At 49.0% G+C, this 20,590-nt stretch overlaps 1 protein-coding gene across 4 annotated transcripts in view; it reads right to left on the bottom strand.

The window, feature by feature from the left end:
* ST3GAL3 (ST3 beta-galactoside alpha-2,3-sialyltransferase 3) overlaps positions 1-20,590 on the bottom strand; it is an 807,542-nt gene that overhangs the window by 522,212 nt on the left and 264,740 nt on the right. For 3 of the 4 annotated variants that reach the window (XM_069227817.1, XM_069227819.1, XM_069227818.1), the window contains one exon: positions 18,809-18,856. The exons of the other annotated variant lie outside the window; for it this stretch is intronic. In XM_069227817.1, coding sequence (XP_069083918.1) covers positions 18,809-18,856 — 48 coding nt within the window. The remainder of the gene's footprint in view (positions 1-18,808; positions 18,857-20,590) is intronic. 4 annotated transcript variants of the gene reach the window in all.

Raw genomic sequence — 20,590 nt, 5'->3', positions numbered from 1 at the left:
GAGGCGAACAGATCTAACCAAGGCACTCCCCATTTGAGAAAGAGACCTTGCGCCACCTCTGGATGGAGACGCCATTCGTGATCGACAGTGCGTCGGCGGCTGAGTTCGTCTGCGTTGAGAGAGTCCGCCAGATGTTGAACCATTAGGGTAATGCCCTGATGTTCCAGCCATGTCCAGAGGCGTAGGGCCTCCTGACAAAGGGTCCAGGACCCTACCCCACCTTGTTTGTTGGATGGCGGTAGTGTTGTCCGTGAACACCTGCACTACTTTCCCTTTGAGATAGGGAAGGAATGCTTTTAACGTAAGTCTGATCGCTCGGAGCTCCAGCAAATTTATGTGGAGTCCCGACTCCGCCGGAGACCAGAAGTCTCTGATCTCCGCCTCTCCCATGTGGCTGCCCCAACCCAGAAGCGACGCATCTGTCACTATAGAGAGATCTGGGTGGGGAAGGGATCTGCCAGTGACCCAATTGGGATTCGAAAGCCACCACTGCAGGTCTTTCGCAGTCCCCTCCGAGATTTGGACCATGTCGGAGAGATTCCCCTGATGCTGCGCCCACTGGAACTTCAAGTCCCACTGCAGTGCCAGCATATGCCACCTGGCATGTGTTACTAGCAGGATGCAGGAGGCCAAGAGGTCCAGCCTCAGAGTCTGTCTTACCGAAACCCAAGACCAAGGCTGAAAGATCGGAATCATAGCCTGAATGTCTTGGACTCGCTTTTTGGGAGGATAAGCCCGAAACAGTACTGTTTCCAGAACTATTCCGATGAAAGGGAGCTTCTGAGAAGGAGTCAGGTGTGACTTCGGCACGTTGATAGTGAACCCCAGCTGGTGCAGGAGGTCCGCCGTAATCTGGAGGTGGGAGACCACTGTCGGGGGCGAAGCCGCCTTCAACAGCCAATCGTCTAGGTAGGGGAAGACTGAACCCCTAACCTGCGCAGATGAGCTGCAACCATCGCCATCACTTTCGTGAACACCCGAGGGGCACTGGTAAGGCCGAAAGGGAGCACCATAAATTAAAAAGTGCTCGTGACCTACCACGAATCGTAGGTAACGTCTGTGGGCAGGCAGGATGGGGATGTGGAAATAAGCGTCCTGCAAGTCCAACGCTATCCAGTCTCCTGGGTCCAAGGCAGAAAGAACCTGAGCCAGGGTGAGCATTTTGAACTTCTCCATCTTGAGGAAGTAGTTTAGGTCCCGAAGATCTAGGATAGGGCGCAAGCCTTTGTCCTTCTTTGGTATCATAAAGTAGTGGAAATAACAACCACAACCTACTTCTGGCACAGGGACCCTTTCTATATTTACCTTGGCCAAGAGAGCCGCAACGTCCTGGCAGAGAAGCACCAAATGATCCTCCGAAAGGTGATGGAAGGATGACGGCATGTGTGGTGGTGCAGATTCGAAAGGGAGTGAATAGCCCTTCCGAATTATTTGTAAAACCCACCCGTCCATGGTTATATGTTCCCAGTGGGACAGGTGATGGCGGATTCTGCCACCAACTGGGCAGGAGTGAGGGGACGGACTAGGAAGGTTTGGAGGCTGCTGCGGGGGCAGAGGTGGACTGGACAGACCTCTGGTTCCCTGTCCCACGACCACGTGGGATTCTGCACCCGCTGCCACACATAGGCTGTCCAGCGTGCATGGCCCGGTGGCTGGGTTGAGGATGCGACAGGGCGCCCCTTCCGTGGCCACGAAAGGGACGAAAAGCAGACTGTGGGGGCGTGTGGCGGAAGAAAGGCCAAGGGACCGAGCCGTAGCCCGGGAATCCTTGAACCTCTCCAAGGTCGAATCCGCTTTGTCTCCGAAGAGACAGGTGCCATCAAAGGGCATGTCCATGAGTGACTGTTGGACATCTCCCGAGAAGCCAGAAGTACGTAACCAGGCATGGTGCCGTCAGGCCACTGTCGTTGCAACCGATCTGCCCAGAGAGTCAGTCGTATCCAGCCCACAACGGATCGTGAACTTTGCTGCATCTCTCCCATCTTTGACTGCTTGGGAGACGATAGCACAGGTCTCCTCGGTATCTGCGGCAGGACTTGCGCAACCGTATCCCACAGTGAGTGGGAATAACGGCCCAAAAGGCATGCGGTGTTCACGGACTACAGCGCGAGGCTGGAGGAAGAAAACAACTTCTTACCAAATTGTTCCAGCCTTTTGGATTCCCCATCCGGGGGTGCAGAAGGGAACGCGCCAGAAGAAGAGGATGCCTGGATGACAAGACTCTCAGGCGTAGGATGTTGGGACAGGAACTTTGGGTCGTTCGGCGCAGGCCGATGGTGGCGAGCGATAGTCCTGTTCACAGGTGCTTCTGTATTGGGTTTGGACCATGTACCCAAAAGGACATCAGTGAGGGCCTCATTAAATGGGAAACGGGGTTCAGGAAGACCTAGAAGACGTAGAAGCCCCAGGGTGAAGCACCTCCGTCAGGAGATTAGATCTGACTTTGACAGTAGGTAGCTCAAGGCTAAGGACCTCAGCCGCCCTACTAACCACCATACTATAGGTAGCTCCCTCCGCTGTAGCTACGGTAGGAGGAGACAGCATGCCAGCATCAGGAGAAGTATCCAGACCACTGGCATCGCCCAAGTCCTGTGCCCAGTCCATAGTAGGGTCTTCCTGGTATTCATAAGGGTCCAGGGACCCCTCCAATTCCTCCCCGTATTCGTACCCATAGGAAAATGGGTCAGAATCCGACCTCGGGCGAATAGGGCCCACCAAAGCCGATGGCGGCATCGGGCGACGACGCTCCGACTCAGAGTCGTCGGGAATGAGAATCGGGTCGACGTTGATAGTGGGCACTACTGACGTCGGGAGCGTTGCTAAACGACCCGGTGCCGGGGAAGGTCTCGATTGTGCGACCGGAGTCAGTGCGGATCCGTGCACAGATCCAGAGGCGACCTCGGGGGTCAGGGCCGAAGCCACCAGCACGGAACCCCAAGGCCCCTCAGCCAAGCCCCTTGGGTCCGAAGGCGCCATATCGGGGTCGGCATGCCCAAAGATGAGGCGCATGGCCTCGTAGAACTCTCTGAGTTGGGCGGGGGTTGCCCCGGCTCCGGGAAACTCAGGGAAGCACGAAGTCGACCCAGACGTAGGCTCTGAGGACAGAGGCCTAGTGCGTGGACGCTCGCCCCGCATTGCGTCGGCCGAGCGACGGGGTGAAGTCGGAGAGCGATGGGACTTCTTCGACTTCTTCTTCTTACCTTGACCCGAAGACTTCGAAGAAGACGAGTGGTGATGGCTCCACGACCGATCTCGAGACCTTCCTCTCGAGCGAGATCGGGATCTTAGCGGAGTCGAGTGCCGGGCCGCCATCAGCTTTAGGGACCGCTCCCTCAAAGCCTTCGGATGCATTGCCCGACACTCGGAGCACGACTTCGGGTCATGGTCGCGCTCGAGGCACCACAGGCAAACACGATGAGGGTCCGTCACCGACATCATGCGGTATCAGTCCTTGCTTGGTTTGAACCTGGTCTTCGGGGACATCCTTGACGCACCAAGTGTCGCACCAAAAAAGTTCGACAAAACGTCAAATTTGGGCAAAAAATAGCCGAGGGTAGCTCTCTCTTGGATCAGTGCATGGCGCGGAAAGAAAAGAACTGACGTCACTGCGCGAGGGTGGCGTCTATGTACTACTCCCGACGTCATCACGGCGACCACGACGCCTACGGAGTCGACCGACGCCACCTACCAACGCGCAAGGGTATTGCTCGAAGAAAAATCGCCGGATCCAGTCTGACGCCTGGAGAAAATTCTAAGGTAGGTAATCTGCAACTAGAAGTCTCTATCAGATGGAATTATACTAACATTTAGCAGAAAGCTAGATATTGGCTCTAAAAGTGTGCTTTTTGTAAATCAGTTCAGCAGTTTTTGAGCAATTAAGATTCAAAGTATTTGCATACTTCACGCTGTGGAGGATCCATATCAACAAAAGTGTTTTTAAATATTTGAAAAACATAGAGGGTCAGAGTATGAATACCCGGCACGCTTGGGGCTAAAAGGGTAATTTAAAAAATTTTTTTTTATAAATCAGAGCCTGGGATCTGCAAAGCAGATTAAAAATAATAAATAAATACTCAGGCTCCTGCCCTTTTTAAATCACACATCTCCTGGGGCCCACTGTTTTTTCTTTTTTTTTTCTTTGCCTGATGGAGGCCCTTGGAATCCCATCCCCTGGGGCTGAGTTTTCACTTCTGGTGACAGGGGTGTGTGTCAGTAGCCATGAGGGTTGCAGGGCTCCCCCGCAGCCTCCAACGATTTAGATGTTCTGGGTGCTCCGGTTGGCACCTGGTATGGGTTGTGGCTGGGTTGCCAGCAGGGGCAAAGGGGGCTTCCCCTGCAACCTCCGACATCTGGCAATACTGTGAGTGCCCAAGTTGGGCACCGGGTTGTGTGTGTGCGGTGGGGGGGGGGGAGAGGGTGGGGTGGAGGCGTCTACAAAATTATAGAAAAATACAGAAAGAATAATAAATGATCAGCAGAGGTGGCTCATTTATTATTCATTGCTGCATGCAAGGTGTGCCCCATAATGACCGGCAATGTTTTTAAAAATGTTTTTAGATCTTAGTGGTGATCCTGGAAGTGGCGGAGGCACCACCAAGCAGCCCCCAGCAAAAAACAGTAACCACAGTAAGTCTCCAGGGTCAATGAATTCATTACCCCAAGAAAGTTTACCAAAGGTATTTAAAGCACTCCAAGCTGTACCTTCAGCTGGAGTGCTGTGGTTGGTTCCATGGCTGCACTTTGTGGCCTGGAAAATGATGATAAGACATAATTACTGTTTTATTTTAGACAATGTTTTATTGAAAATATAATCACTATTATTAAACATTGCAATGTGTCAATTAATTAACTAAACATTCAATTATAGTTATTGGTGACTTTTTGACAAAACCAATAGATCTGTTTTTATTTATGTTGATGTGCTCACCCCGTGATAAAGCCAATAAACCTGCTGACCCTTTGACAAAGCCAATAGTTCTGCCTCATTGAAAATTACGCCCTTTATGGTATTATATGACAGTCACTTGTGCAGCCGAAGATGGAGGGAGGCCGGGGACTTCGGGAGGTTGAACTCCCAAACCCATGTCGTGTCTGGCCAAAACGCTGTGCATGGCAGGGGAGTGGGCATCTGTAGGGGATTCACCGCAGGGCCCCCTGCGTCCAAACCCCTGCCTCCCCAACCAAAAAAGCAAAGTCAAAGGCAGGGGATTGAGCACCTTCTACCATGCACGGTCAAAGGCAGGGGAGTGGAGCGCCCAACCCCACGCCGCACATGATGATGGACATCTTTCTTTACGTTAAAAAAAAACTATAGAATTCACTAAAAAAACACAGGTTAAAGTGACGTTATAGTTGGAATCATGATAAACTCTCAACATTTTTTTTTAAATAACAAAACCACTAAAATGCACCAGCTATAGGTGCCCTAAAGTAACTATAACTCACACCCTCACCATGCATTGCTAATTACTTCACATTTTACATCACTCATGTCATGTTCTAAGAAATCATTGGTAACATGACTGCAGCATCTGAAATGACATCACTGATGACAACACTGTGCACAGGAAGGAGGCGAGTTATAGTTACTTCAGTTACCTTTAGACACACCATTAACACCATTGTTCTAGATATCAGCGCAGACATATCTAGTGCAGCAGAAAACTATGACAACTGGATTACCAACACACTAAGATTCCCACTGCCTCCTGATACTCGAATGAGCTCTCATACTAAAACCCCCAGTGCAAATGCCTGCAAAGGGTCCGGAGATGATCATACTCTACCAGACACAGGCTGATCCGTAAAGCAGCCATGAAAGATTATCAGCATCTCATCCACTCCTCTTGCCACGCTAACTGAGCCAAGCAGCTAGGCAGCTTTTCCTTTTCATGATAGCTCCATTATTTTTAAAAAGATTGTCACTTACTCCATGCAGGCTGTGCAATGGGAACTTTCCACCCATTTTGTGAGCAAAAACTCTAAAAGCAAGTAGATTTTGCCCCTAACCATTGCTTACCACACGTAACTTTCTAAAAAGCTCTGCAGTTTTGCTCTATCTCAGGTTAACCCCATAAACCTAGACGAAGTTCTCAAATCCATTCCTACTATCAAGCCTGGATCACACATGGACCCTCATGCTCAGTGTATCCTGTCCCTAGGCCTTGACCTGGTTTCACAGATCTTTGCAAAACATGCTTCAGTCATCACTATACTGAAAGCCTGCTGCTAACCCTGCAGATTGCAGTATTCTCATGTCACTGCTGCCCTTCCCCACTAAATTAGATTTTAAAAAGTTTGATAACTTATGAACTATCTACAAACCAACAAAGTTTTTGACACATCTAAGTTGGGCTTCTATACTTCCTACGGCACTGAGATGGCTCTTCTGGTGGCCACTGATGACCTCTGCATCACTTAGGAAGAGGGAGGTTCTGCCATCCTGATTCTACTCAACCTCTCAACAGCAGTGGACACCGTAACCCGTTCCTCTTTTCTCAACTCCCTCTTCCAAGTTAGCATTTGTCTAAAGGATCTCATCTGGAGGAGCTCCTTCCTATCCTACCATTTACTTAACCCCAGTTCAAACGGCAAAGGTTGATGGTTTCTGCGGTTCCTCAGGGCTCCTCACCAAGTCCCACCCTTTTCAACATCTATGTCCACCCCCTCTCTAATACAGCCATACCTTCTGGCCTCACCATAGTGTCCTATGCAGGTGACACAGAAATAACTGTTATTTCCTAAAACTTTTCCACGACTCAGACCAAGTTCCACTCATGTAGACCTTTGATCGCTGCTTGGAAGAGGAAGCACTGTCTGAAACTTACCAGTTAACAGTGGCAAGACAGAGGTACTTATGTTTGGTAAATTAACAGGCATTTGGCCCTTTAACTGGTAGACCTCAGACCTGGGCCCCACTTCCCAACCTGCCTTATGGGTCAGGAACCTGGGTGGCAGGTTTGCCCACAGTCTCACCATGGCTAGTTAAGTTACCGAAGTAGCTGCACTGTACATTCCAGCTGTGAGTAAACCGTGGTCCATGGCTTGATTACCTTGCGGTTGACTTTTGAAGTTCTCTCTATCAAAGCACTGAAGAACACCTACTAGAGTAGACTATTCCGCATACTGCAGCCCGGCTCATTCGTTGTCTGACAGTCCACTCTCACACTTCTTCCCATCTTAGGGACCTGTCCTGACTTCCTATGCCCAATCTTGTTCTCCTTAAAACCTTGTATTTCACACACAAAGCTCTCTGCAACACTGGTCCTTACCAATTAGTCAATAAACTTAAATTTCACTTTCCTGCTCATCCTCTGTGCCCAGACAATCTCCTCCTGGCTTCCCTACCCCGCATCCAGTGTTTCCTATGTGAAGGCTGGTCCTTCTCCTACCGGGATGCAACAAGCTGGACACCCTCCTGATATTTCTCCATCAATAGAGCAACTTCCTGCTGTTTAAGAAAACTTGTCTTCTTTAGCGTGTCTAGTCCATGAAACCTTTTTGCTATTCTGTTTCTTTAAGTGTCAAGAGGCCCCTCCCTAAGTAGCAGCGGTGCTCTATAAATTGAAATTACATTTTTACGGAGAACTCATACACCAAGAACTACATCCAATATGCTATGGAAATGTTATCATTATTATTATTGTTAATATTAGCATTATCCTCATTAGGGGCAACTCTCGTGGGTGGCCAGATGGATTGCAGGCAATGTTGTGGAGGAGTTGGGAGAGTTTGGGGAGCCCTGCAGACAGGAGTCCTCAATGGCTGTGCTACTGGGTGTGTACGCGCTACCTCGGCGGAAGACGGAATTGCTGGCAATAGCCTCTCGCTGTTGGAGGGGTGCTCTCAAGTGCATGGCAGCGCATCCGCTGTGCGCACCAGCAGTACCGGTGGCGGGGCTTCCCATTGGTAGGGGCGGATACTTCAGGAATGGGGATGGAGGACTGGACAGGGGCGGAGCTGCTGACCCTGTGGGATTATTAGGAGGAGGGAACCTTTTTGGACTTTAGAGAGCCTAGTTACGGACTCTCATCTCCCAAACTTTGCAATTCCTGACATACGAGGCCTTGGTAAAGGCAATGTGTCATTTCTTGGGCATGTTGGACCTGGAACCCACACCTCCTCCAACAGACTTACTCCATACAACACTGTCTTTTGGGGGAGGCAGACACCTGGCACCCTAGCTCTACAAAATGATCCTAGGTATGACTGCAGATGGGCTACTAACTGCACGTACTAGATGGGAGGCCATCATCGGCTGACAGTCCATAGGGAAGGAGTGGAACATGATGGGAGAACACAAACACACACACACAGTATCCATGAAAACCTGTTTCAAATATATTAAGTTTAATTACCTACATACCATCTTACCTCATGCCGCACTGCCTAAATGAGATGCTGCTCACAACTGACATTACATGTACTTCACACATTTGGTCTGGGATTGCCCAAGGATCACCCTGTTCCGGAATCAAGTAACTCTAGAACTGGAAAATGGTACTCCGAGTTTTTTGCCCTTAGCTGCAGCCTCAGGGCAGCACTTTTTCCAGTTCAAAACTACTACTTTTAAACCCTTCCTAAAAATACTTGGGTAATTTATAACTTTCCCCCAAAATAGTCCAGGACTGGAGTTACAATAGTAAATAAGCCTCCTGGAATATTTGGGAGAAAGTTGCTCTTTCCCCACATATTCTAGGAGTTAGAATAGTAAATTTGACCTTGCAGTGTCCACCATGCCCACTGCTGCCCTGAGGGTGCAGTCCAGGAAAAGAAATACGAACAAGCCTGGACAAACTTTACATAGGCAGCCACTCAACAGTTTGGAAATTTGCCTGTTGGGGCTTTACAGCCGGAAAGTGAAGAGGAAGGCACTAGGCTCCTTGACCTAGCGCTGGGAATCACCCGCAGGGATAGCGTCAGACACTGGAAATCGCCAGAGAGCCCACTGCGCAGACACTGGAAGATGGAGGCAGGGCAGTGGGCGTAGGCGGAAAGGGCTGCCATACACCTGGAGGATTACAGGGGAATACATAGAAAACCACAAGCGGGCCAATGGCAGGAAATTGTTCTTGGCTTTCTCACAGTGGAGGCATAGAATGTATGGACAAGCTCAGTAACAGCAGCATGGACACCACAGGCATGGGAGACAGGCCAAAGCATAGGACTGCTATGGCCCACCCCTGGCATGGACCCTTCTTGCTCCTCCCAGAGAGATGGCAAGCATCTCCTTGGTAAGGGACAATTACGCACCCACTTGACACACAAGTTTGGGCTAGTTGCAAGAGTTGATTGGAAGTTGGATTGGTTTACCCATATACGTAGAGATACTCTCCCTCAGAAACGCATAGCTACTCTCCCTCAGAATACGTAGAGCTACTCTCCCTCAGAATACGTAGAGCTACTCTCAGAATACGCAGAGCAACTCTCCCTCAGAATACGCAGAGCTACTCTCCCTCAGAATACGCAGAGCTACTCTCCCTCAGTATACGCAGAGCTACTCTCCCTCAGTATACGCAGAGCTACTCTCCCTCAGTATACGCAGAGCTACTCTCCCTCAGTATACGCAGAGCTACTCTCCCTCAGTATACGCAGAGCTACTCTCCCTCAGTATACGCAGAGCTACTCTCCCTCAGTATACGCAGAGCTACTCTCCCTCAGTATACGCAGAGCTACTCTCCCTCAGTATACGCAGAGCTACTCTCACTCAGAATACGCAGAGCTACTCTCACTCAGAATACGCAGAGCTACTCTCCCTCAGAATACATAGAGCTACTCTCAGAATACGCAGAGCTACTCTCCCTCAGAATACGTAGAGCTACTCTCCCTCAGAATACGTAGAGCTACTCTCCCTCAGAATACGTAGAGCTACTCTCCCTCAGAATACGCAGAGCTACTCTCCCTCAGAATACGCAGAGCTACTCTCCCTCAGAATACGCAGAGCTACTCTCCCTCAGAATACGCAGAGCTACTCTCCCTCAGAATACGCAGAGCTACTCTCCCTCAGAATACGCAGAGCTACTCTCCCTCAGAATACGTAGAGCTACTCTCCCTCAGAATACGCAAAGCTACTCTCCCTCAGAATACGCAAAGCTACTCTCCCTCAGAATACGCAGAGCTACTCTCTGAATACGCAGAGCTACTCTCCCTCAGAATACGTAGAGCTACTCTCCCTCAAAATACGCAGAGCTACTCTCCCTCAAAATACGCAGAGCTACTCTCCCTCAAAATACGCAGAGCTCTCTCCCTCAGAATACGCAGAGCTCTCTCCCTCAGAATACGCAGAGCTACTCTCCCTCAGAATACGCAGAGCTACCCTCACTCAGAATACGCAAAGCTACTCTCCCTCAGAATACGCAGAGCTACTCTCCCTCAGAATACGCAGAGCTACTCTCAGAATAGGTAGAGCTACTCTCCCTCAGAATACGCAGAGCTACTCTCCCTCAGAATACGCAGAGCTACTCTCCCTCAGAATACACAGAGCTACTCTCCCTCAGAATACGTAGAGCTACTCTCAGAATACGCAGAGCTACTCTCAGAATACGCAGAGCTACTCTCCCTCAGTATACGGAGAGCTACTCTCCCTCAGAATACGTAGAGCTACTCTCCCTCAGAATACGCAAAGCTACTCTCCCTCAGAATATGCAGAGCTACTCTCTGAATACGAAGAGCTACTCTCCCTCAGAATACGTAGAGCTACTCTCCCTCAGAATACGCAGAGCTCTCTCCCTCAGAATACGCAGAGCTCTCTCCCTCAGAATACACAGAGCTACTCTCCCTCAGAATACGCAGCTACCCTCACTCAGAATACGCAAAGCTACTCTCACTCAGAATACGCAGAGCTACTCTCCCTCAGAATACGCAGAGCTACTCTCAGAATAGGTAGAGCTACTCTCACTCAGAATTTGCTGCTGCAGACAGCTGCCAATGATACTGTTATGACAGTGGGTGGCAGAACTGAATTGTATTGTTGTACATGAAAAATCTCAATAAAAATATGTTTAAAAAAATGCCTAACTACGCTGATGATTGAGGCCTACTGACGGCCAATTCCCTGAACTCATTCTTTGAATTTCCCTCATGAATGACGCCCAGGATTAAATAGCACGTTAGAGTAAGTACTCATGATGCTTGTCACACATCATTGATATGAGAATGTTTCTAGCGGTTGCAACAATTCAGAAGGTGAAGTAGTGCTCCAGTACAGAGACTACCGTTTGTAGCGCATGGTGCGTCGCGGGTATGGTTAGAGATGCGTAGGGGATAGCTACAGAGTAGTTAAGCAGTCCAAGAAGATGGCTCCTGGAAATCATTTTTCCATTAAATTACACACACTCAGGATTCCCAGAGGATAGTTTATTGATCCTACAGTGGTAAAGTTGTACAGAAGACTGACTTTCTGTCATGCAGAAGCGAACAACGCCAGTGCTGCCTGTAGGCTGCTATCCTGCGGAGGCAGGATCCTGAGGGCTAGCACCATATTAGAAGAGAACAGGAGGAGGCGAGTGATCTGCCAGGGGATGGACTGAGAAAAGAGGATCTTCATGGCAGTAGACGGGCCCCACCTTATACAGATGAAAGATGAACACAGTGCAAGCATGGAGCAGGCTAGGAAGTATGAAGACATAAGTACTAAAACAAACACAGGCTCTACTGGCTGCCTGCCAGCACAGTGGGAAGGCTGGAGAGCAGACACACTTATCAAACACTTGCAGCACACAGGAAGACAGACTTGCAGAACCTGCATGCTACCGCCAGAGTGAGAGAGAGAGAATCAGCATTTAGTACTGACATGAGAGGAGCCATTTTGAAATACACAGGCGACCATATGCAGCAGACAAACTCAGTGGTGCTAGCTTCAGCCTTCGATTACAGACACTGGGACAAGCGACAGGATTGGCCAGCAGCAGACCTCGCTACACCAGTACTGCTGAACCGAAACTGCTATGATGCCAGGCAGCAACAAGCAGTACAAAAGAGGTACTTCAGGCCTCAGACTGATACATATTACACAGACATAGATATTAGCATATAGATACTGCTGATAGGAGTGGTACCATGATTGGCAAAGATATGCGCTGGTTAACAGATACTGCTGGTGGGAGATTGGCACTGCGATGGACAGCAGCAGGTGTTAGTACATAGACGTTGCTGACATGAGACAGTCACCTTCCGAGCCAGCAGCAGCTGTTGGTACACAGTATTGGTGCGATAAGACTGCCACTATCGTAAGCATCACTACATATACTGGAAGTGGCATCAGCGGGCTTTAAGACATACTCAGTGCTTTCAGGAGATGTTAGGAGGCACCAAGAGTTGGTACAATGACCCTGCTGACAGGAGATGAGAAATAAGTGGGGTAGGTTCAGACATCTATATTAATGACTGCTGAGCGTAGACTAACACCATTCTAAGCAGCGAAGGGTGTTTGTAAAAGGATGTGGCTGACATAAGACCTGCACCTTGTTAAGTAGCAGCTTGTGTTTGTAAACATAATGTTGACAGGAGACTTACACTGTATTAGGCAGCAATGCATGTTCATACAAAAATACTTCAGACATGTACTGTATTAGGCAGAGGTAAGTGTTTGTAAACAGGTATTGCCGGCAGCAGATTGCACTGTATTAGGGAGTAATAGGTGTTGCTAAACATATGCTGCCAGGAGACTCGCACAGTTAGGCAGCAGTATTTGTAAACAGATATTGCTGACAGGAGACTTGCATTGTTAGGCAGCATTGTTTGTAAGCATATATTTCTAACAGGAGAGTTGTACTGATAGGAGTATTTATAAACATATATTGCTGACAGGAGACTTGCACTGATAGGCAGCAGTAGTAGTAAACAGATATTGCTGACAGGAGACGTGCACTCATAGGCAGCAGTATTTGTAAACAGATATTGCTGACAGGAGACTTGCACTGTTAGGCAGCAGTATTTGTAAACAGATATTGCGGACAGGAGACTTGCACTGTTAGGCAGCAGTATTTGTAAACAGATATTGATGACTGGAGACTTGCACTGTTAGGCAGCAGTATTTGTAAACAGATATTGCTGACAGGAGACGTGCACTCATAGGCAGCAGTATTTGTAAACAGATATTGCTGATAGGAGACTTGCACTGTTAGGCAGCAGTATTTGTAAACAGATATTGCGGACAGGAGACTTGCACTGTTAGGCAGCAGTATTTGTAAACAGATATTGATGACAGGAGACGTGCACTCATAGGCAGCAGTATTTGTAAACAGATATTGCTGACAGGAGACGTGCACTCATAGGCAGCAGTATTTGTAAACAGATATTGCTGACAGGAGACGTGCACTCATAGGCAGCAGTATTTGTAAACAGATATTGTTGATAGGAGACTTGCACTGTTAGGCAGCAGTATTTGTAAACAGATATTGCTGACAGGAGACGTGCACTCATAGGCAGCAGTATTTGTACACATATATTGCTGACAGGAGACTTGCACTGTTAGGCAGCAGTATTTGTAAACAGATATTGCTGCCAGGAGACGTGCACTCATAGGCAGCAGTATTTGTAAACAGATATTGCTGACAGGAGACTTGCACTGTTAGGCAGCAGTATTTGTACACATATATTGCTGACAGGAGACTTGCACTGTTAGGCAGCAGTATTTGTAAACAGATATTGCTGCCAGGAGACGTGCACTCATAGGCAGCAGTATTTGTAAACAGATATTGCTGCCAGGAGACTTGCACTCATAGGCAGCAGTATTTGTACACATGTATTGTTGACAGTAGGTTTTTGTAAACGTGCATTGCTGACCTACGATTTGTACTGTATTAGGCGGCAGGAGTTCTTTTAAAGAGAGATTGCTGACAGGACACTTGCTCTGAGTTAGCTGCAATGCCAATACTTCAGACTTGAGACTTGTATTGTATTAGGCAGAGTAGATGTTTGTAAACCAATACTGCTGATCTGAGACTTGCACTATGTTAGGCAGTAGAAAGGGTTGTAAACAGAAGGTGCTGGCAGGAGACTTGCCCTGTGTTAGGCAACAGTAGATTTTTGTGACGGTGCATTGCTGACCTGACACTTGTACTTTATCAGGCAGCAGCAGCACTTTTTAGGATATTGCTGAATGGAGACGAGCACTGTTAAGCAGCAGTCGGTGTTTACAGAGAGATAATGCTGGCATCAGAGGTGGGCGCTGTGTTAAGCACCTGGCGGAGTTTGTAAGCAGATATTCCTGGCATGAGACCTGCACTGTAACACAGCGGCAGCCGTTTGCTGACAGGAGACTTGCGATGCTGGTTAACCGTAGGTCTCTGTAAACGGATACTTCTGACATAAGAGGGGCACTTGTACTCGGTAGTTGTGGGTATGAGTAAGCAAATATTGGGCTAGGCGGCAGTAGCTCTTCGTAAACAAATATTGCTGACAGAGGACTTGGACTGGTAGGTAGCAGCAGGCGTTTCTAAACAGATATGGCCTACCTTAGACTTGCACGGCACTAGGCAGCAGTACCCATTTGTAAATGTAAATTGATGATGTGAAACTTGCACCGCTTTACGCAGCAATAGGTGTCTGTAAACAGATATTGCTGACATGGGAGCTGCACCTTGGAGCAGAATAGACGAAATAAACAGTGTTAAAAATGTATACCATGAAGGAAAGCAGAAGGCTGGACCAGCTGTCGTAAAGCAGCAGGTATGATAGGGTGCACTGCTGTCCAGCCCCAAACAGACAGCACAGGAAGGCGGGGCATAGGGTACACAGGTCATCTTGATGCCAGGAGTCTGACACTACTCAGGAAGCATGGGGGGAAAGGCAAATCCCCCCTGCTACCGGGTGACTGACACTGCACAGTAAGGCTGTAGAAAAGGGCACAGACACCATCCAGCTGCCAGGAGACTGACCCTGTACTGATGGCTGGAGGATAGGATACACAGTCCATTACCCTCCAGGAGACTAACTCCGCACTGAAGGCAGAAGAACAAGGTACAGAGGTCATCCTATGACCAGGAGACTGACCTTGTACAGGAAGGCTGGAGGATAGATGGATACAGACACCACTCTCCATAGATGGATACAGACACCATACTCCACCAGGAGGCGGCTGGCTCTGTACAGGAAGGCTGGAAACTATGATGCACAGGCCATCCTGCTACCAAGAGGGTGAGATCTGGCTGGCAGCAAACTATAGTAACACTGCCAACAAGTTGTGACAAGAACAATACTCACAGAAGACCAGCACTATGTTGAAGGAGGGCAGGAGGGGTGTTGAGCTGCCTGTGTTTGCATGAGGTTGGTAAATGTTTGTTTGGGGCATACATTTTTGACAGGTGCCTGGTAACACAGTGAGATGGCTGTTTATGGGAAGAAGACCATGACTGCAGTTGCTATGGCATACGTGGCTGCAGACTATGATAAGCAGTCAGTGCAGGTAGGACTCAAGCGCCATGCTAGTTATCAACAAACTGTGAGAAGCAGGGTGAGTGCCAGGCGGTCCATGCTGAGAGGCCAGGGTTGGCAGATGGCGTGTAGACTGCTGGGGCAGCCGGGGCAGACAGCAGGTAGTGTTGGCAAGAATCTGGTATTATGATGGACGTTAGTGGGGATGGCAGCAGGCGTCATGGTAACATTACATGCTGGCAGGGAGTCGAAGATGAATAAAACAATGTCATAACAATCAGAATGAAACACACAGAGCTATGTTGGCACATCATAAAGGAGACTGGCACTATAATGAAAGAGATGAATGAAAAGTATAAACAATGCTGGCAGGAAACCGGGCTCCAGGTAGTGGTACTGGTAGTCAAGCATCACACATTGGAAGACACCAGGCTGGTGTACATGGCTAGAGAGCAAAGGACAGCACACATGGGAAGGGAGTCTGTACACACAGAGTGAGTGCTGAAGGCACGAGGTTTCAAAACACAGACAGCATTGGCTGTGTTTATAGAAACTTGCAAGGCACGTTTCTATAAACACAGGGACACTACCTAGCGCTGGCAGAAGCTTTGGCACATGGGCAGTGTTGTTAGGAGACTGGCACCATGTTAGAAGGCAGAAGGTTTGGTTACAGGGAAAGTGTTAGGGGCAGATTCCAATACACAAACAGTGAGTGCTAGGTGTTAGGTTGCTGGGTGCAGGGGTAGGGAAACTGGCACATTATGGAGGGCAGAGGGCTTGGGCACACAGGTACATGTTAGACAACAGTCTCAGATGACTTGAGCACACAGGCAGGGAGTCTTTGTTGAGCACAGGCAGTTTTAGTTGAGGACTGGCAGCATGTTAGAAGGCACACCGCAATACACAGCTAGAACTAGGCGATGCTGGTGGCATGTTAGAAGGCCAGGGGGCATGGGTAACACTGGCACCATGTTGGAAGGCAGATTTTTTTGAGTATATTGACGGTTTGGTGAATAATGACGCTATGCCATAAGGCAGAAGATGTGGGCATAAAAGCAGTGCCAAGGGAAGACTGGCACCATGGTGACACAAGGTTTGAGGTCATATAACACAGGTGAATAATGACACGGTGTGGGAATACAGGTAATGCCAGGGGAGACTGCAACCACAGCGGACAGGAAAAGGCCTGGACATACAGGTATAGTGCCTGGTAAACAGTGGCAACACTTCTAGTAGCATAGGACGAGAAGAGTCGGGTCAAGTTAAGAGAGGACTGCCACTTGCTGAGGTGGCGCCCGGTAGGATACACAGGACTGGCACATGGCGGCGTGATGAGCAGAGGACCGGGTACAGAGCTAAAACTGGCAGAGTCTGGGAAGCAGCGTACCCACGGGAAACGGCGTCTTCAGGTTGGTGAAGCGCATATAGTGGGTAACAGGGCACAAGAAAGGCCGAAACCGATACCTGGCAGAGCGCGGCTACCATGGTGGGCACCAACAGTCTGGGTACACGTGGGAGGCACAGATCTGTAGTCACTCAGAAAGGAAAGAGTATGGCACTGTAACTGCTGTGGGCACAGCAAACGTTCTGTGGCTCACGCGTGCAGCCATGTTGGATACACAGCGGGGTCGTCCCTTTTCTGTAGCTAAGGGGAGCAAAGCTGAAGAGCCCCTGCTGCCAAGGACGTCAAAGATGAACGTTACCCTAGAGGGACCCTTGCTTCAGTGTGCTGTGCTTAGACCTGGATGCTGAGAAGCAAAAGGCAAGTACCCCTACTCCCCGGTGCATGCGATGTCTGACGTCCAATCCAAGGTCCACCCTACAGGGACCCTTGCTCCAGTGTGCTGTGCTTAAGACTGGATGCTGATATGCAGAAGGCAAGTACCCCTACTGCCCGGTGGCATGCGATGTCTGACGTCCAATCCAAGGTCCACCCTACAGGGACCCTTGCTCCAGTGTGCTGTGCTTAAGACTGGATGCTGATATGCAGAAGGCAAGTACCCCTACTGCCCGGTGGCATGCGATGTCTGACGTCCAATCCAAGGTCCACCCTACAGGGACCCTTGCTCCAGTGTGCTGTGCTTAAGACTGGATGCTGATATGCAGAAGGCAAGTACCCCTACTGCCCGGTGGCATGCGATGTCTGACGTCCAATCCAAGGTCCACCCTAGAGGGACCACTGCTCCAGTGTGCTGTGCTTAAGACTGGATGCTGATATGCAGAAGGCAAGTACCCCTACTGCCCGGTGGCATGCGATGTGTGACCTCCAATCCAAGGTCCACCCTAGAGGGACCCTTGCTCCAGTGTGCTGTGCTTAAGACTAGTAGCTGAGACGTAGAAGACAAGTACTCTTACTCCCTAGTACCAATTCATGCCTGAAGTCTAATCCTAACCCCTGTAGATGTAGACGCTGTGGCACAGTCTATGGTAGTGCATACACAGGCACAATCGGACGCCGCTGCAATCATCGCCTGCTACCGGGGTAGCTGTTGGACAAATGCTGCAACAGACAATGTAAACTCTTGTTTTCAATTAGTTAGAAAGTCTGTCACTAAGAGGAAAAGTGACCTCCACCCAAAAAGACAATATGTTCCCTCTCTGCACTAGCATTCCATATGGGGTCAGGAGGACAGCATGCGTGTGACTCTACAGCCATGGAACACAGGGAGCATCACAAGCCAGGTCCAGGACACACACTACAATCGTCCTTAAATAATAGGGTTCTCTCCATGCCCTCTGCCGCGGCCCAGTACCTCAGATTCCTTGTCCTGCTGGGTAATGACAGAGGACTGTGCCTTAGCTGCAGTGCCACCTGGGGGGGGGGGGGGGGGGGGGGGGGGGGGGGGGGACCAAAATCTGATGAACTTTGGACTCGAGTCTGAGTTCTAGCCCTTGAATGTGTTGTGTGAGTGTGAGTGAGTGTGAGTGTGTGTGAGTGTGTGTATCAGTGAGTGTGAGTGTGTGTGTGTATATCAGTGAGTGTGAGTGAGTGTGTGTGGTGTTTACTGATGGACTTAAGTGTAGTAGACGTGCTTCCACGTATCCTACAACAAGTGGGGTAATGAAAAGTAAGACTGAGCTACAGAGATGAAGGCAGCCGCTTCTCAGGGATATGGGACCAGTGGAAATCGAGGACTGTTCACCGTTCAAAAACGTGCAACTTTCTACCTAAGATCTGGTCTTCAGCTGCACTGGAAGATAATCTGAGGTCCTTCCTGGTCCCTGGGTTCTTTGTATGTGGTGAGGGTGACAGGAAGGTGATTCCAATGGCCCGAGACTTGATCGTGGTCTTGAGATGCAACTGGCGTGTTACAAGGGAATCTGCCTCCGAACATGGTCAACCAATCACACGAGGGATTCCTCCTCTTAGGAGGCGCAAAGAAGAGGCAGCAACGGTCAGGAGGAGAGAAAAGAGGGATGGAGGTTGCTGTACCTGAGCCTAACGAGTGTCCAACGGAGTCAAAGGCGTGAACCATTGCATCTGCAACACAAGAGTACAGATTCAGTGTTCATATTCTCAAAAGCTGCATCAAAGTTCAAGACAAGCCTTGGGCAAAATATGTCACCAGAAATCCAAAACTGCTGAAGAGGTCTCCTTCCACACTTCGATCATGCATGCATCCTGCCGGTAACCTGCTCCACACATGTGCAGCATACAAGATCACAGAACAATCCAGCGACAGAGCGCCACACCCCTACAGGAGCGAAGCTGGCCTTGGAGGATGTGTGAACAAGCCACTGGTTTCTACCAGTCTGGTACACCTGGGTGAAGCTGGGCACATGACTTAATGACTTCTCTGCCCTCACACCCTCTGGTGGTTTACAGCATTACCCTCCTTTCTGCTGGTGTAGTGAGTATGTGCCACAATAAATGCCTCGCTTCGCACTTGCTGACACGTACTGCCTACAACAGGACTCATCAACAACCAGAACAGAATAACCCAAGAGGCATACCTGGAGACAATGTTCATGAGTGAGTACAACTGGTGCTGGGGCTGCCTTGGCTCCACAGCAGCTTGGGAGCGGGGAGTACGGACAGTGCTTTCAATGGGCTGGTACTGTCAGGTACTGAGACCACGCCCCCCTCAGCAGAGGCGCGATGCCTTTAGTGGGAGAGTACCGCCACTTCTCAGTAGCCGGATGGTATTCTAGAATAGTGAGTACCTGCACTTCTATATACCCAAATAAAACACTGAGTGCGGGCATCAATCGGATGGAACTTTAGGACTAGTTTCAGAGCAACAGTAGGAGTGGGCTCCCTGAGGCAACATTCTTGAAGAAGCTTTAACAAAACACTGGAGTTGGAATCCACCAAGGATCAACAGAGAGGTATTCAGGCAGTCTTTATTGCCTTTTTACATAACAGGCAGAGCCGACAGCTGCACCCATGGGTATTGGGACCCCGGCTCGTCCTTACCATTTCCCAGTTCTTCCAGAGCTGTGCCCACTTGTTACTGCCCGCAGGTAGGCCCCAGAGTGCTTGCATGGCGTGGGTTGTGATATGGCTGGAGGTTACCCTTAGTCCCAACCAGAACGAGGGCAAAGATGGTCGTGCATTGGCAAACCAGGCTGTGCATGGAAAGCATGGGTTTACACATCAACAGTTACACTTCACCAATGTAGACAAATACAATAAGTCACAAGGCATTACATGAACAAACTCTGATTTCATGAGGGGCAAGAAAGTGGTATCTGGATGCCACAACAATATCATGCAATGCAATGTTTATACAAGGATACTTATGGCTCCATTTCATGAATATTTATCATGGTTGCCAGGATGCTTTCACTCATACCTGTGTACAGAATGTTACCCACTAGGGATATTCCTGTTCTGCCCTTGGAGCACCTCTGATCAGTGCTTCAGGCAGGACATCACAGATGGTCGCTTTCCGTCATGATGATTGACCTTGGTTGACCTTTTTTTTTGTAAAGCCATTTGAACATGGTATTTGTGGTTTTAGTTTATATAGATATATATATATACCGTGAGTACCAATACACAGACATCCACAACACTGCAGGATGAGGTCATGAAATCACAAAATGTGAGAAACATTTATTGCCAACTAATACGTTTGTAAAGATGTGACTGACCTACAGAAATTACATTGACGGACATGTTATCTTTCATGTTAAGAATTTTGCAAATATGGAGGACACACTGGCATGTGAAAGATTATATTAAGAAATACCTATTTGATTTGACAAGCTG

This window comes from Pleurodeles waltl, chromosome 4_1 (assembly GCF_031143425.1).
Source record: "Pleurodeles waltl isolate 20211129_DDA chromosome 4_1, aPleWal1.hap1.20221129, whole genome shotgun sequence".
Taxonomy (NCBI): Eukaryota; Metazoa; Chordata; class Amphibia; order Caudata; family Salamandridae; genus Pleurodeles; species Pleurodeles waltl.
The sequence above is the reverse complement of the archived record's forward strand: the minus strand, read 5'-3'. Positions and strand labels throughout refer to the sequence as shown.